This window comes from Lathamus discolor, chromosome 2, assembly GCF_037157495.1.
Source record: "Lathamus discolor isolate bLatDis1 chromosome 2, bLatDis1.hap1, whole genome shotgun sequence".
NCBI classification, from domain to species: Eukaryota; Metazoa; Chordata; class Aves; order Psittaciformes; family Psittacidae; genus Lathamus; species Lathamus discolor.
The window spans coordinates 9,545,758-9,561,872 of NC_088885.1; the positions used below are offsets into that span (position 1 = coordinate 9,545,758).

General features: G+C 40.4%; 1 protein-coding gene across 6 annotated transcripts in view; it reads left to right on the forward strand.

Moving 5' to 3' along the window:
- TPK1 (thiamin pyrophosphokinase 1) overlaps positions 1–16,115 on the forward strand; it is a 285,344-nt gene that overhangs the window by 156,684 nt on the left and 112,545 nt on the right. For 5 of the 6 annotated variants that reach the window (XM_065665656.1, XM_065665659.1, XM_065665658.1 and 2 more), the window contains one exon: positions 13,542–13,637. The exons of the other annotated variant lie outside the window; for it this stretch is intronic. In XM_065665656.1, coding sequence (XP_065521728.1) covers positions 13,542–13,637 — 96 coding nt within the window. The remainder of the gene's footprint in view (positions 1–13,541; positions 13,638–16,115) is intronic. 6 annotated transcript variants of the gene reach the window in all.

Sequence of the window (16,115 nt, forward strand, 5' to 3'; positions counted from 1 at the left end):
CACTAGGAAAAACTGAGTGAAGGAGATCCTCAGGGGTTAGATAGGGTGTAGGTGTCTGTGTGTTCTTCCTGTTCCCCCTCCTTGTACTGTGCTGTACAGGTTTAATACTGTACTAATTGGCGTCTGGCTCAGTCTACTCCATCCTGTTGTTTCTCCTGATTATGCCAGTCCAGAGGTTGGAGACATCCTCCAAGCGCAGACACTGGTGATGATGGAAGTGTTGAAGGTATAACAGGAGATAACTTGTACAGAATTCAAGATGAGTTACAGATTGCTAGAAGTTAAGAGAAGATGCAGATGGAAGTGGACTTTACATGATGCAAACGAAAGAAACCCCTCATCCCTGTTCCTCACCTCAATTTAGATTTTTTGAGAGTACGAACCAGGAAGTTTGGGGGATGGCAGCCCTATGCAACTACATCAGCCATCCTAATGTTGACTAATAACAGCAATCTGTCATACAAACATATCAAAATAATTGGCTGTGCTTCACTGGTAATGTTGATCAGACTGCATGGCAGTACCTTCTGTCACCAAAATGATTTACAGTAAATGTGCAGATGTTACTTACAGTGACCTCCTAATTCTTCTTGAACGAGGAACTCTATTTCTTCTTGCACATGATAATCTTGGCTCCTTTTAAAATGAGCTCTATTCACTCTCAGCCAAATTATTTGGAACAAGTAAGTAGTTAATTAAAATGTCTGGTGCTATAGCACTGTCTGAAGTTTAATATTAGCTAAATTTTGGCAGAGCTTACTAGGAATGAAGGAAAATGCTCTTACTGTCAGAAGAGAGGCATTATTATTATGGTCTTTTGCCAAACATCCTGAACACAATGTTTTCCTCAATGGCGTGTTCTTATCTGAGTCTGTGGTAGTTCTCTTCTACTTTTGTTCAACAATCCAGCCAAATCCTTTACTTGCTTAATCATAATTAGAATGAATCGATCACAGTGGTTTTAGTTTTGGGTTTTGGTTTTTTTTTCCCAATGAATCCATTAAAAACAATGTATTTTACACTCCACTCTGTTTCATTCTGATACCAGTTTTAGTGTTGGACTGTCACATTTAAAAAAACTACCTGATTGAAAGCTGCAGTTTTGAGTTTCATTTGCATTACATGCACAACAAAAGCTGGAAAGAGTTGAAGTATGTAGGGAATAAAAGTACTGACTTCACGTAAGATACCTAGAAGTGTAGCAGTGGTTCTTCAAGTTTACATGAAGAAAGTATTGAAAAACTGTCTTCTTTCACTTAGTATAATAACATTTGATCAGAAGAACAGCTTTTGCTTTAAATCTGCTGCAAAACCACTTCCACTGTGGGTCTCCAACGTGGTTCATTCAAATGAAAAAAGAGCTAGTCGCATCCTTCCTCTGTTGTGGTATTTTTATTTTCACTTGATGCAGCATGTAATTCTAGAGTGCTTAGGTTTTGAATTTCCAAAGGAAGCAAAAGCTTCTGTGATGGCTAAAATGGGGATGCAGAACAGATGACGGTTGCTACCTTTTTATGCTTTTTTTTTCTGTAAAAGTCAAGGTGAAGAAATGGAGTGTTTAAACATTTTACTATAGGAAAAGCACAGATGTTCATGCATAGCTATGTCTTCAAGAAATGTGGAGGAGACGTGGGTGTTTGTCTTAAACAGTTGTTTATCTGATTAGGATTATGGCTACTTTACATGGCTGTCTCATGATGGTGGTACTTGCTGTAGGGACTACCTTTTACATGTGTATTCACTTATTTTCACAGTGCATGCTAGAAGTATTAATTTATTGCACATGTGCAGAACTGAGAAGGAGAGAGACCAGAACTTGCAGGACTGAGATAGAGAGTGGCCAGAATCAAACCCACAGAAGCTAGGAACCATTTTGTGCCCATGTATGACTGTGGTGCTGTGCACTGACAGCTTGCCCAGATCATGCAAGATTCCCATGGCAGCATTAGTGGCTGGACCCTTTGCTGATTAACGTTGTCTCAGTGCCTTGATCAAGACAATTTCCTTCTGAATCTCTTGAATGTGGATTATGAAACTGGAGGCTGCAATGAATAGTAGAAGTTAGGGCACTGTCTCCGGATGCCGTGGGTGGACAACTAGTGATTAGGAAGACATTGAAAGGTCTTGGAGGAATTTTTTGCTTAAGGGAAAACTTGTGTCTGTCTGTACTGGCATCTGCTGATGTTTAGAATATGATCTGCAGCTTGAAAAGCAAAGCCTCTCAACAAATGATTTCTGAGGTCCAGTTCAGGGACAGGGCTGATACCTCAATATGTAAGGAAAAGCACAATGAATTCAGGCAGAAAGGAGAGCAGCTGTAATGCATTCTGTCAGTAGAAAAAGGCTGCTTTGTATACACCACAGGTATTGCTTGTGTACTGGCTTTACCTTTACCTTTTCTCTGTTTGGATGCTAGGGATTTTGAAACTTGAGTTTGAAGAGAGTAAGCGTAACTGGGCGTCACATGGGCTGGGGAGATATGTAATGCCTATGTGCAGTGAGGGATATGGCCAAATAAAAGACTTTGGTAAATATCAGGAGAAACACCTACAGGGATCAGTTGTGGTGTGGTGCAGAGTTCTGATGGAGAGAAGCAAAACCTCTGAGGCATAAGAAATCCTTTAATTAAACTGAACACAATGTTAGATAGTGTACCAGAGAGTAACTCTCTCTTTAGAAAGACGGACAGGATAACCAAAAAGGTTAGTTTAATCTGCATGTTTTATCATCTGATTAGTGTATTAATTGCTTTCTCACAGCAAATCCAGCCCTGGAAAACATTTAGAAAGTGTTTTCTTTGCAACTGTCCTTATACCTTCAGAAATGTCTGACAAATATTTAACAGGATGGGTTAAAAGGCAGTCACTGCCATTGCTTGAAACTGCTTTGCAGGGAGAAGCTTTTGAGTGGCAGAGTAAGGTCTGGCATTGATCTGCTCATAGGGCTGTTCTGTGCCTGCTCAGTGCAGACATACAACCTGCCTAGCTGTGAACTACGTCATTGGGAAAACCTACCTAGCTCTGAACCAGCCAGCTGGCCTCTCAGAAGCAGTGGCAGTATTTAGATGTGTTTGTTCAGGCTGTAACAACCTACTGTTACTCCCTGTATACCCAGGGAGGACAGAGGCTTTTAGGTAGAGCCTAGACTGAGATTTGTTGCCCACTAAAGCTCAGTTAGGTCCACTCCAGTCTGCAATCCCAGCACTGACTGGAAAAGAGACGAATATTCTGAAAACTTCAGAACATGCGGAGCATGTATCTGCATATGATGCTATCTTCACGTGGACCTGCTTCAGACTTACAGCTCAGGCAAGATTCAGTCAAAATAGTATGTATGGAAGACTTTCATGAACCAAAAAAATATCGAATTGCCCCTTCAAAATGTGCACATATAGCCCTGCTGAGCTTCTGATATCTCTTCTCACAGCTTTTTGAAGCTGTAAGCTTTTTTTAGATCCCTGATCAAAATGCACAAGTGGGTCTTGATATCTTTTCTTTCTTTTCTTTCTAACAGCAGTAGTTTAAAATAGAGGATGAGTAGAATGAAAGAAGACAGAAAAGGAGAAGCTCCCAGATGTGATTATGTGTTAGAATAGGGCTGTAAAATTTCATATTGTGCCTTACTGTCCTCAGTATTGGTATCCATGAATGTTAGGTCAAGCAATCGTGTTAGCCTGTATAACTGACGGGAATCTCAAAGCACAGCAGAATGTTCCTTAGCCTCATGCTTTGTCTAAGAGGCAGGCAAGGAAATGTCATCTCGCATCCTTGCATGTTCCAAATAGCCTATAAGGTTAGTCTGCCCTCGTGTGTCCACCTGGCTCCTTTTGACACCTGCATTCTTATTTTAGTGCAGTATGGAATTCTGCTTTTTTGTGCATTCAGTTCCTGCAAAATATTTACGGCTCTTTGTGCAAATGGCTGTGGCTTGCATTTTGAATTATGAATATGCCCTTTGTTAACAACAGATGCACGAGGCTACATTCTGCTCTCAGTCATGTTGGGGAAGATCACGGGATCTGATCTTTCACATAGATGTCAGTTCAGCTTAATTCATTTAAGGCATGCACTACAGCATTAATAGAGTAGACTGGACCCCTGCTTTCTGGAGATGGATGTATATCCCTTAAAATACAACCTATTCAGTGGATTATGACTGATCACAGCTTGCAGGACAGTTAATGAGGTGTGTTCTGAACAGACCTGGTGGAAAAGATGATGACTGTAGAGTGTATATAGTGAATATGCCTTTTGTTATGTCTGTATCTGTTATGCTGTGTTAGCTTGCCTTTGCCAGGGACCACAGATGTCTGTAAAGGAGAGATAGAAATAACACTGGTAGACTTCAAAAATCACTGTCGTGATACAAAACAAAGGAATATCCTACTAGGAGAGTCCTAGGGTATGCCAGTGCCAAATCTCTTATTGCAAAGCACTATATTACTTGCAAAGTCATTGCTGCTAGTTGGCTACACATTATTCTGTTTGATGGAATGTCTGTCACCTGTTAAAAGCTTGAAGCATTTCACATGTGCAATGGAAGTATTTTCAGTACAGTAAACTGGATAGTCTGATACCTAATTGAGCAGCCCCCTGAGCTGTTTATATATCTTGTGGAAAAGAGAGATGGTGAGAAGGGTTACAGCCCAATTGCAAGGTGTCCTGTTTCTAAACCTGCAGTCTCTGCCTACTGAAAAACCAGACCTTGGAAGATAAAACTGGTTTCCAGTTTTCCAAGTAATCGAGCTCTCTCAGACCTAAAGACTACTGAATGTTTGTTCAACAACATCACATTTCAATTCAGAGTAGCTGAAGCCTTCCACAAATCAAAACCACAGCAACTATGTGAATATGATGTGTGACCTTTTATTCTTCAAGAGTCTACTTAGTTACATGGAAATGTAGCAAATATCCTGAATTTCACTTAGAAATGTGTTTATAGTCGGTGGAACACTTGCTAGGGATGAAGTCAGAACTGCTCTGCTGGGCAGTGGCTTTATTTTCCTGAGCTTTCCCTTATGTCTTTCAAAATGTCAGCATGTCAATTACTTGTGTTCATTGCTCCCAGATGGTTTGGTGATCTTTGATAGAAAAGGATTGTAAAGCTAGGTGGTGGTTGTTGCTGCTGTTGTTATTGTTATTATTTGTTTTCATTGCTGCTAGCTTTGCAATACCACTTGTGGAAATACAGAGCAATTTACTTTTGAATTTAGAAAACCTGTTTCCACTGGTCTACATGAATATTAGGCATTTGCAAAATCTACTCAGTGTTTATAATTGCTGGACCCATAAAGTTCAGCTCAGTACAGAACACTATAGCTAAATAAGTAGCAAGGTGCCTTTCAGCTGTGGCACCCTTTACAACATTGGTACTTCTGACATGAGAATCTTAGAGCATGAGATAGAAACTTTCTTCCAATTACTTCCCAAAAGCAACATCTATTTTATGTGTTAATTTTCTGCCTGTAGTTAATGTGGAGTATGTATGGTTAACAACAAATACTGACTTCACTCTGCATTACTGTTCCTGGTATCCTTTATCTAAGTAGGATGTAGACCTGGTGTAACAATGCTGGGAGATGCTGAGTTTTGGCAATGTAAACCTGCTGCTTTTCTCAGGCACCAGCTCGAGTGCCTGAAACTGGACCAGGCTGGCATTTCCAGTGCCTGAACCACTGGAAATGTTGTGTGATCTGCCTAGAAAAGCGAAGGAGACATCCATAAATTTAAGTCAACCATTCCCTTCATAGAGCAGGAGACATACGACTGGAAAGAAGGTTGCAAAACTGAAAGAGGAAGAAGGGCGAGGCATATTGTTTAAAATGTTGAACACAGCTGACCTGAAATGTGCTAAGGATATGTATAGTCTAACGTTATTCTTTTGATCTACATGGAATGCTCCTGAAATGATGGGGTATTCTAGACAATAAGTAAACTCCCTCTACAGAAAGTTTCTTCTATTGTTTGTGACATACAGCTCTCGTGCTGAGGCTGAGAAGTTTTAGAAACTGCCAGAAAGAACAATAGCAAGGGGAAAAAAAGAGTATTATAGTCACATACCTAGCCAAGGTAGAACTTAATGCACAAATTAAAGGCAGCCAGCTGTTCATAAGAAAACTAACAAGCAGTGGGAAATAATCAGTGACTTACCTGAAGGATCAGTCCTGAGACTGATCTTGCTTTTTTCATTAATACCCCATTACCAACAAGAAAAATGAGCTACCGAATTGTATTGTTAGCACAAATTTTTGAGTTTTATACACAATAGGAGGATTTATCTACAATTTGCTGTCTTTAGGTAATCAAAATTTTTGAATCCCTTTGTACTTATTTTGTACACGTAGGCAGTTGTGTAAGAAAGTAGTGAGTTGGGTTTTTTTGCAAGCACAGCACATATTTGAGGCCTGATCTCAACTAATTCTGTCCAGTGATTGCTATCTGAGATGTAGCTCCACTCTCACCATCCAAATTCTGTTGAGAGCAATTACACATCTCTGCAACTAAGGACAATACTGGAACAAGGATTCTCTCACATAAAGCCTGTCTGAATGCAAGAGAGAGAGACTAGCTGTACTGGTTGTATATATGTAAATAAACTTAATGATTAGAAACACCCTGCAGGGAATATTCTGCCATCAAGGTTAACATCTCTTTTTGCTATTTTTGATGCATTTTTCACAGTCACAGTGCTCTGTGGTCCTTAGGTTGCTGGCAAAGTATCATACTAAGATAGCAGTTGATACGGCTGAAATTTGCCAGCCCAAATCCTTGAAGACATCACAGTACAAGCCTTGCTGTTTTCTCCTTGTTTTTCTTACCTTGAGATGATCTTGAGAATTGGCAATCAGTCTGGAAACTGAAGTCGATTCAAATACAGTGTCTGCTTATTAACTTTAGTTCTTTAAAGTGTCTGTCATCCTAGGTGATAAAAGCAAAAGCTGTTAACCTGAAGCCCTTTCAGTTTAAAATAAACCAGAAAAAGAAACCAACCAAACACCACCCACCCCACCCCCAATCCCAAAACAAACCCCAGTTTCCTTACTGTGCTGCATAAAGTGTTGTGGGATTTAAAATGCAGATAACCTCTCTTGCTTCCTACCACCTCATAAAAGCTACCTCAGATGGTTGAATTGCAAGAAGTACTGCCTGCCCTATTTGTTCAGCTTTGTGGAGCATAGGATTTGTGGTTGGGGCAGCTTTTCTATTTCCTGTTTTATTTCAGAAGAGTGCTTGGCTCTTACTTGCATTGTCATTGGTGCAAGTGCCAAAGGCAGTATTAGTTTTAATATGTCTTTAAGTGTAGTTACAGCACTTTAGGTACGATGCTGTCGTGGTTTAAGCCCTGTCGGCAAGTCAGCCACACAGTTTCTCACTCACTCCCCCTCTTCCTGCCCTCCCCCTGCTCCCAGAGGGATGGGGAAGAGAATTGAAAAGAATGCAACTCCCACGGGTTGAGGTAAGAACAGTTTAGCAACTAAGGTATAACACAAATCACTGCTGCTACCGCCAATGATAATAATGATAAAGGAAATAACAAGGGAAGAGAGTACAATACCACCTGCCGACCGATAATACCCAGCCCAACCGAGCACCAACCGATGCTTAGTCTAACCCCTCAGTGCCATAGCCCTTCCGGGTAACTCTCAGTTACATCCTGGGCATGACGTGCTGTGGTATGGAATACCTCTTTGGTTAGCTTGGGTCAGGTGTCCTGTCTCTGCTTCCTCCCAGCTTCCCCTCCTCCCTGGCAGAGCATGAGGCTCACAGAGTCCTTGGTCAGACGAAACATCAGTGTTATCAGCGCTGTTCCCAGGCCGAAAGTCAAAAACACAGCACTGCACCAGCTACTAAGGAGAAAAAATGACTGCTGCTGCTGAACCCAGGACAGATGCAGTTCTTAGTCTTGGTTCAAAGTGCATCCAGGTCGAGAAGACGGACTCTCATTGACATGTCTGGGTGGCATGTGCTTCCCTTCTGTCAGAGACTGGTGCTATTCCAGCACTCCGATTCCCCTTACACGAGCTACCTCATCTCTTCATACATAAATGCACACAGATAGAGAGCAATTCCTATTTCCAGGTTATTTTCCAAGAAAAGCAAGGTACCATAATCGATCCTATTACTAGGTTAGGAGCCAAAGGGCCCAATCAGCTTGGTAGACAAAAGCTCTTCCCAATGCTAATTACAGAGGGAGCCTGACCATCAATTAAAACTCTCTTTTCAGAGAAGGAAGGGCACATAAGGGATATTTCAGAGAAGATCCAAAAATAGCAGGTGGCTGTCACTTCTGCATTGTGCTCAGTTTTAATCATGAGATTGGAGAAATAACATGTCTGGGTTGCGCAGGGCTCTACAAATGTACCTGCTTTCTCATGTAACACACTTACTTTTCTGCTTTTTTAAAAAGTTTTAAAAGATGTCAGTGGTCTTCTGATAAAGGTGTTACAATGATTTATATTTTAGTGCACTTTCTGACCTGTTGGTGAGTATTTAAGCTGTCTGCTTTCATTCACCAAACTCAATAAATCAGAAGATTTATTCCATCCAGTGTGTGTATATGTGTGTGTATAAACTCTGGGAATTTATCCAGCAAATGGAATATTAACTGTGCTGTTCAGTTTTTGGTTGTTTTTTCTTTTGTTTTATGCTTGGGTTTGGTTTCTTTGGCAAAGGCGGCATGTTGGCTTTCTTTGGTATTGGTCAAATACCAACTCAACAGACTCATATTTTGTTCATTTTAAGTAATTGTCATGGTTTAATGAATAATAGACTTTCCTTTTGAAAGGGAGCAACCTCATTAATGCAGAAGAACTCTCACTGCTGCTATCTCAACATCAAATATATGGTATAACAAAGCTGTACTCCACCAGAAGCCACATGCTGCCTCATCAAAAACAAAAACAGGAAACATTTTATTTACTTTGAGAAAGACCATACCAAAATAGAAATAGGGGAAGGGAGGAGAGGCTGCAGCTGCTGCAGTATGAAGTTTCAGCTACAGAGCTCTTATTTTTAATCTTTTTTTAACACTTGTCAAATTTGACGAGTTCACGGAGCTGTTGGTTTGTGGGGGTGTGCATATGTTTACATACATTTACTCTTTTATTTTCATGCCACCATGTAGTTCTTATTAAATAAGTAGTATTATATAAAGTTAAAAGTGATGGTCAAACTGAAGCATTCTTGGTTTGTTTTGCAGTAATGGGGCTTTCAGTTGAGAATGGATTTCAGTCATTTGGCTTCCAGTGCATATGCTTCAACTATATTAATAAATTCTGTTAGTTAATCTGAGTGGCAGTGCCACTTAACGTGCGATTGGACAAGTGAAAACATCATCCACCCAGAACTGAAGGCCAAGCAATCTGTACAATATGAGCTTTGTGCTGATGCCAAGCCAAAATTGAATCCAAATACTGAAAGAAAATGCATTTCACTTAATTATGTATTTTTGGCTATTTAAATATCCAAAATCATTTTCACCAATTACACATATTTGTTTTCTTCTCTACTGCAGAAATCAAAGGCAATTCATACAATTAAGCTGATCAGAAGAGAAGCTGTTCAATACTTGTTGTTCAGAGGTATTTGAAATTCCCAGAAGAAATCAGTGAACTGCTTTGCCTTCCATACTTGCATCCTACTCCCAAAATGCAAAAGGGTTCAATTCAGTAATTTCCTGTTGGTTTCTCATAGAAATGAGCTCAGTGTTTTTGATGCCATCTTACTACCTACAGGCCATAAGTTACTGAAGACTGATGAAATCTATGCAGCTTTTATGCCTTTCAGTAGCTCAAGCTATATGTTCTTGTTCTGTCTTTCTCCAGTCCTGTCTGTCTCTGTTAAACGTTTTCAAAAACTTCATGTGACATTCGTGCCTGCTCCATCTTTATCCCATGCTTGTCCTGGTTTCTATTCTGGAAAATGTTTTGGATCAGCTGTGAAACACTGGGTCAGCAACAGAGACACTGTCTGGGTGACTGCCATCTTTACAGGAAATGTTTCCCAAACTAGTTGGGTTTTTTAGTTTCTGACACTGCTTGAATGCTCTGGTCTTATAGCATCACTCTTCTATTATAGATGAGGTGGTAGAACATGATGTCTGTCATCTGTTAAACTTGATTTCGCATGTTCATCTTCTTTGCTAGGCTTGGTCCAAGACCTGCAGTCAGACCCTGTAGTCCCTTTCTGCTCATTGGTGCCTGGTCTAGAGCAGCACTTTGCTTGGATCCATGTAAACTTTTTCCTACAGCTGGTTTTTCATTGTCAATTGCATTGAGTCCAGCTCAGAATGTGAGTATTTGCCTGCATATTTGGGTATGAAAATGGTTTTGGGGTTCAAAACATTCAGGTGAATTCAGCTAGTATATGAAAAGTGTTTAAGCTGGTTATTGTCTGAGTGGGCAAAAGTGAAAGAGGATACCAGAGGGGTGAGACACTGAAAGAGGTTGCTCAGAGAAGTTGTGGAGTCTCAATTCTGGGAGATGCTCAACCTAGACTGAAAAGGGCCTTGAGCAGCCTATATACATCTAACCTACTCTTGAATGAGGGGTTGGAACAGGTGGCTTTGAAAAGTCCCTTCCAACTGAAATAGTTCTGTGAATCTATGGCTTTTACTCAGTTGCTCTGTGGGGTACTGGAACGACTAGGTTTGGGCAGGTGAAAGGGTAGGTGTGGTCTAGGAAGGAGAATGTGTAGAAATGCCATTTAATTTGTATAGGTTCCTTAAATTCTACTTATGCTGTGGTTTTGAAAGGCTCTCTAAGCTGTATCGCTTCTTCTAACTTGAGGATATATGGTTATCCTGTGTCTGTCATTAACACTATACACAAGAGCATGTGTTGAGACCGGTATCTCAAACTTGAGCCTCAGTGCAACAGGAATTGTTAAAAGCCTGATGCAGACATCACTGTTGCAACTTAGTGACCACAGCCAGATGCAGGCTTCAAAAGACAGATTTGAATGGCCTACCATTAGGACAGTCTTGGAGATAGAGTACAAATTAGAGTATTTTATGTATTCTGTTCTAATTATAATCTCATGCTCAGAAAGATCAGAGAAAGAACAAACGACTTTCTTTTAAGAAGAGATTAGTAAGGACATGAGGGAATGGACACCTACACACTGCTTTCTTCAAATACACAACATGCTGTGATGCCTAATATTTCTAAAAATGGGAGAAATGCTGAGATGTTGAGATTGACATTTCAGTGCCTGTCTGATTTGTGTGTCTGTCTGAAATACAGGGTTCAATAATCCTATTATGTGTGTCTGGCACACTCCTTCTTTAGCGATGTGCCTTCCATAACTGCTATAATAAGACAGAACAGCCAAAGCCTAAATCTGTGTCTCATCCTGTCACTCAGCAAAATTATACTGTCATCAGAAGCAATGTATTGTTTTCTTTCCTGCTTTGTGGTATTGAGTTTTCTAACCTTTCTTAAAGTTAAATTTGCTTGGCTTTTTAACTTTCTTACCAAAGGTTAATGTTACTAAGTTGAGCAGGTAGCTGTAAAAAGAGATCCAGTTTATTAATGACTGCAGGAAGGAATATTTCAAAGTGCTGGGGGAGAGTGAGGGTTAAATCTTTCATTTATAAATCGGTATCTATAAACCACTTCTACCAGTGCTGTGAAGCCAAGCTATGGCCCTGGCAAAAGATAAAAGATCTTCCTTCTCTTCTGCTAATTTAAGAGCACAGGTTCTGCCTTTTCTCCCAAGCTCAGCAGTAGCTGTCCCTGCCATTGATTTAGTCTTTGTCTGTCACATTCTCGTGCTGTTCAAAGGCTGATTGTGAAAGACTGGGGAGGTTCTGTTTGTTCACAGTTTCTCACAGCTTGGTCTCTCTTACCACTATCAATGCCAATAACAAGACTGTGTGAGCACCCTGTCCTTAGCGAATGAGACATCTTTTCATTTAGAGTGGCTTTGATTAACAAATTCCCTTCTCTAGTTCTCAGAACCAACTGTGAACTTTCTGGGTGGGCCCGAACATCCCTGTATCTTTCCTGGGCTCCTTTGGTGTCTCTGGTTGGTGTTGTTCAACTCACTGTTCGTTACCGACTCCAGATGGCTTGTGTTCCTTCTCCACCTACCTGTGTTATGCTTTGGCCTTTCCTGGTGAAAGGAGACACGGCAGCTTTTCAAATTATTTGATGCTTACCACTGAGTCTAGGCTCTAGCTGCATCTTCCCTAGCTTTTTCATGGTGGCAGCAGCTTCACTTCATCAAGGGAGGTCTTTGATCATATAAGGTGTTACTGCTATATGATGCTTCACCTTGGCCAGCCTGTTATTACTGCTTGAAAAGGTATTTAGAGCAATACCAGGTATCAGAAGGGCTACTGCTTTAGACCAGTTTCCCTTTCTGAAGGTTTTGAGGAGGGAGGAGAAGTGGTATAATAAAAAGCTTTTTGTTATCTCCTCCCTTATCTCTTCCACTTCATCCAAATCCCCTACTGTGTTGCTTGGTTTTATGTTCATTCTGGCTGTGCAGGGAAGCATTTCAATGCTAGTGTGTGTCTTCCTGTTGGAGGCTCATTATTTTGTTGTATGCAATCCACTAAACTCCATCCGTGCACTGACTGGGGAAATCAGTCTTCTGTACTTTATTTTTACCACCAAGGTAGAGGCAACTTTAATATGTTGGGGTGTTTTTTCTGATGTAACAGAAGAATATACTTTATACACACATGCACACATACAAAGATTCTGTAGTCTGAATGCTTCTCTCTTATCAGTTGTTACTGTGTGTAGCAGAAACATAAAATCTGTCAGATAAAGACAAAGCTAGGAGGCTTTTAAGGGGACCTTGAAGTTGTAGGAGGGGGAACCTCTAAATCCAGCATGTATGGTTCTTATTTTAATTTACGATGCTGTATTGGGTATTTTATATCCTTGAAATCTCTTTGGATGGTGACTTCATATGGCAGATACACTGCACTTTTCCTTATTCAGCTTTTTATCAGAGACTTAGGAATTGCTTTAGCTCTCAGTTAAGAAAACTTCACTCCTGCTTTTCTCCACTTTAACATGCTTTCATCCATATTACCCCACTGCAAGGAAATTGTATCACTGCAGATTAACTAGTGCAACTGCACTGGTTCTGGGATGTCTGAACACTTTGGTATGCTTATGTTTATATACATTTGAATATATGTAGCAGAAATGTAGTAACTGCAGCACCAGAGGACAGTTATTTTCCTGATCTTGGAAGTTCCTGATCACCTGGGGCTCACTATAACAAAACTTGTCCATCCAGCAGAGCATTGTACAACATGCTCATCCAAACTCCCAATGTACTCGATGGGTTTTGAGTATCTAACTCTGTGCCTATTAAACCATTGTTTCATAATAATGTGTTCAGTTGGGACTTAGGTCTTTGGGCTCTGTAAGGGTAATAGTCTTTTACTTAATTCTTCATCTCAATGCAGAGACTTTAAGACATTGACAGCATTTAATTTCACCAAAGACAATATTAGTTCTTGTAATTGAAAGATGACTGACACTGGGGGTTTTCCTCTCCATTTTTCTGCTTCTTCACTAGGGATGTGAATTAATTGAGATGATGGATCAGGACCTCACAGATTTCACCAAGTGCCTTCAGATACTCCAGAAAAAGATAGAGAAGAAGGGTCTCCAGGTAAAGGCAAAACATCTTTTGTCTCTAGTTCTTAGTAATTACTCTTCCTCTCCATGTATTTTGGTTTATTTTTTAAGTTTGTACTGAAATGAAACTGTTTTCTGTAGCCTTGCCATTCTGTGGTTTTGCCATAATTTACTGCACACCTTGTAAGCATTGATGCTTCTGCTAAGAGGAATTACACAGTGTGTCAATGAACAAGGGCTGGCTTTCTTAAAAGGCAGCTTGTATTGATTTCTGTTAATGAACTACCCAAAGTGCAGAAGAGCTGTTGTGGCTGGTGTTCAAAGCAAGAGTCCCACTTTGGCATATAAATATAATTTCAAGTCTTGGCACACTGAGCCTTGATGTTCATCTCCTTCCTCTCCCTTCCCAAAGGTGAGTTGAGGGGGGAGGCAATCATCCTGCCAACATTACATATGGTAGGCAATACCTCCTTCTGCAGAAAGTTCCCCTGGAATCAAAAGGAACCTTTGCAGAGCAAGCTGTGTACTAAACTTAAAAGGAGCCATATGGAGATGCCAGCTGCTCATTTCATTCGAAAGGCAACGGAGGCAATGTTCACCCTCCCATTCCATAACTTGGTTTTGGAAGCCTGCAATTTTTTTGTCTCTCTGAGACATGAAGTTAAAATTCCTTGGGTATTTCCAACAGAATGAGTTGGGGGCAGATGTGCTCTTGGGATTGCTGCCCTTTCCTCCCCATCAAGCAGTCGTTCATGGGGGCTGAGCTCTCTCTTCCACTCTGTACCTATAGGTGAAACGAATTGAGAAGAAGCAGCTGCTGCATCCTCTTGCCAATAGTGAGGGCAACAGGCATGTAAGAAAATGAAAACAGCAGCATATGATGGAAGGAGATATGTAAACCTCCCCTTTTTGCATTTTCACGGTAGCAGGATAGGAAAGTTCCCTGACTTCCTGAGATCATTGTACTCCAGCAAAGCAGCAAGAGATGGAAATGCAAATCCCACTCCCTCTTTCTTTACTCTCCTCACTTCAGGCTGATAAATAATTAACCTGTTTTTGCTTAAGCTATTTTGAAATGTCTTGATCTTCTGAAGGAAATATGGGACATTTCAGAGTGCTGTTGCACAATGCCTATCTGCAGCTCTGTCTCCTCTTGCCACCCTCAATACATGCTGTTGTTAATCAGGTTTTTTTCCCCAATCAGTATAGACAGAGAGGGATTTCTCTATATACTTCTCTTATCTGTCTGGCTGAGTCAGGAAACCCTTTATATGGTAGTTTTTTGCCCCCTATAATTTATCATTGCACGAGCACAGAGGGGTAGCTTCCCAACTAGGACACAAAGGATAATGGGTGCCATCGGAACAGGTGACCTATGCTTAGGATTTGTTTTGACTTTGGTGAGTAAGGTGCTTCCCTCTTAACAGAATAACCCCTAGAATGAAGGAGAACTTGAGTGTTTCCTGGATTTGGTTCATTATCAAATTCCAGCTATTGCTACAGAGGGATTCTTTTTTTAAGATACCACAAGAGGTTTTATAATGAATAATCAATGTGTGATTAAAATAAGAGCAACGGGAACATGACAGCTACAGATGTGTTTCAACTATAAGTAGCCTATTTGTAAAACCTTGAATTCCTTGATCACTCTCCTAGGTAAAGCCCTGCTAAGTTGGCTAAAGGATACTGCATTGTAATCCTTGATACTTTGTCAAGTACAAGCCAGAGTGTAATTGCAGTAATCGCATAGTTCATGGCAATGCACTAAACGTAAGATTTCAGTTCAGTTACATGTAAGATGTGCTTTAAATACAACCAGGAGTTTTTCAGAGGTGCAAAACGTAGCACAGATATGTTTTCTAAAGTTACGTACTGTGTTCATTCAGCCCTAGCTGCTTCTTACTTTCAGTGTCTCTTTCATAAAACCTTAGTGAGATGCTATGAGCTGATTCATGCACACTAGCAAAGCACACACTTCTGGTTTTGGTTTTCTTTGTATTCTGACATAAGGAATTCCAAGAAGTTGTTGATTCAACATAGCCAAATACATGAAACTTAAGCAAATGGACCTGAAAACTGTATCACAATTGTATAAATAACTAGTTTGGGTTCCAATTTGCCCTATTTTCAAAGTATTGGGTATCATTCATTAATTGAAGGCTTGGTAATTGTTCTGGATATCCTTATAGTGCAATGCTTAGCTTGATGGCTCGTCTGCAGGTAACACAGATTCTGAGTGCTTGCAACATATACTGGCCTTAGTTTATAGATGCAGCCTTTTGGCCCCTCTGAAACTCCAGCCTCTTTAAATACCTGCAATTGCATAGGTAATGTGCTGGCATACAAAATGTCAAGTGGTGAGAAAACAGACTGTTCAAGCCATAGATCTAAAATGTTTGAGGAGAATGCAAATTTCTTCAGAGGAGAAAGCTACCATCGAATTCTATGGTCACCTAGGAAGTATGTACAATTCAGAAGAAAGGAAGGTCCAGGGTCTGAAATCTAGAAGTGA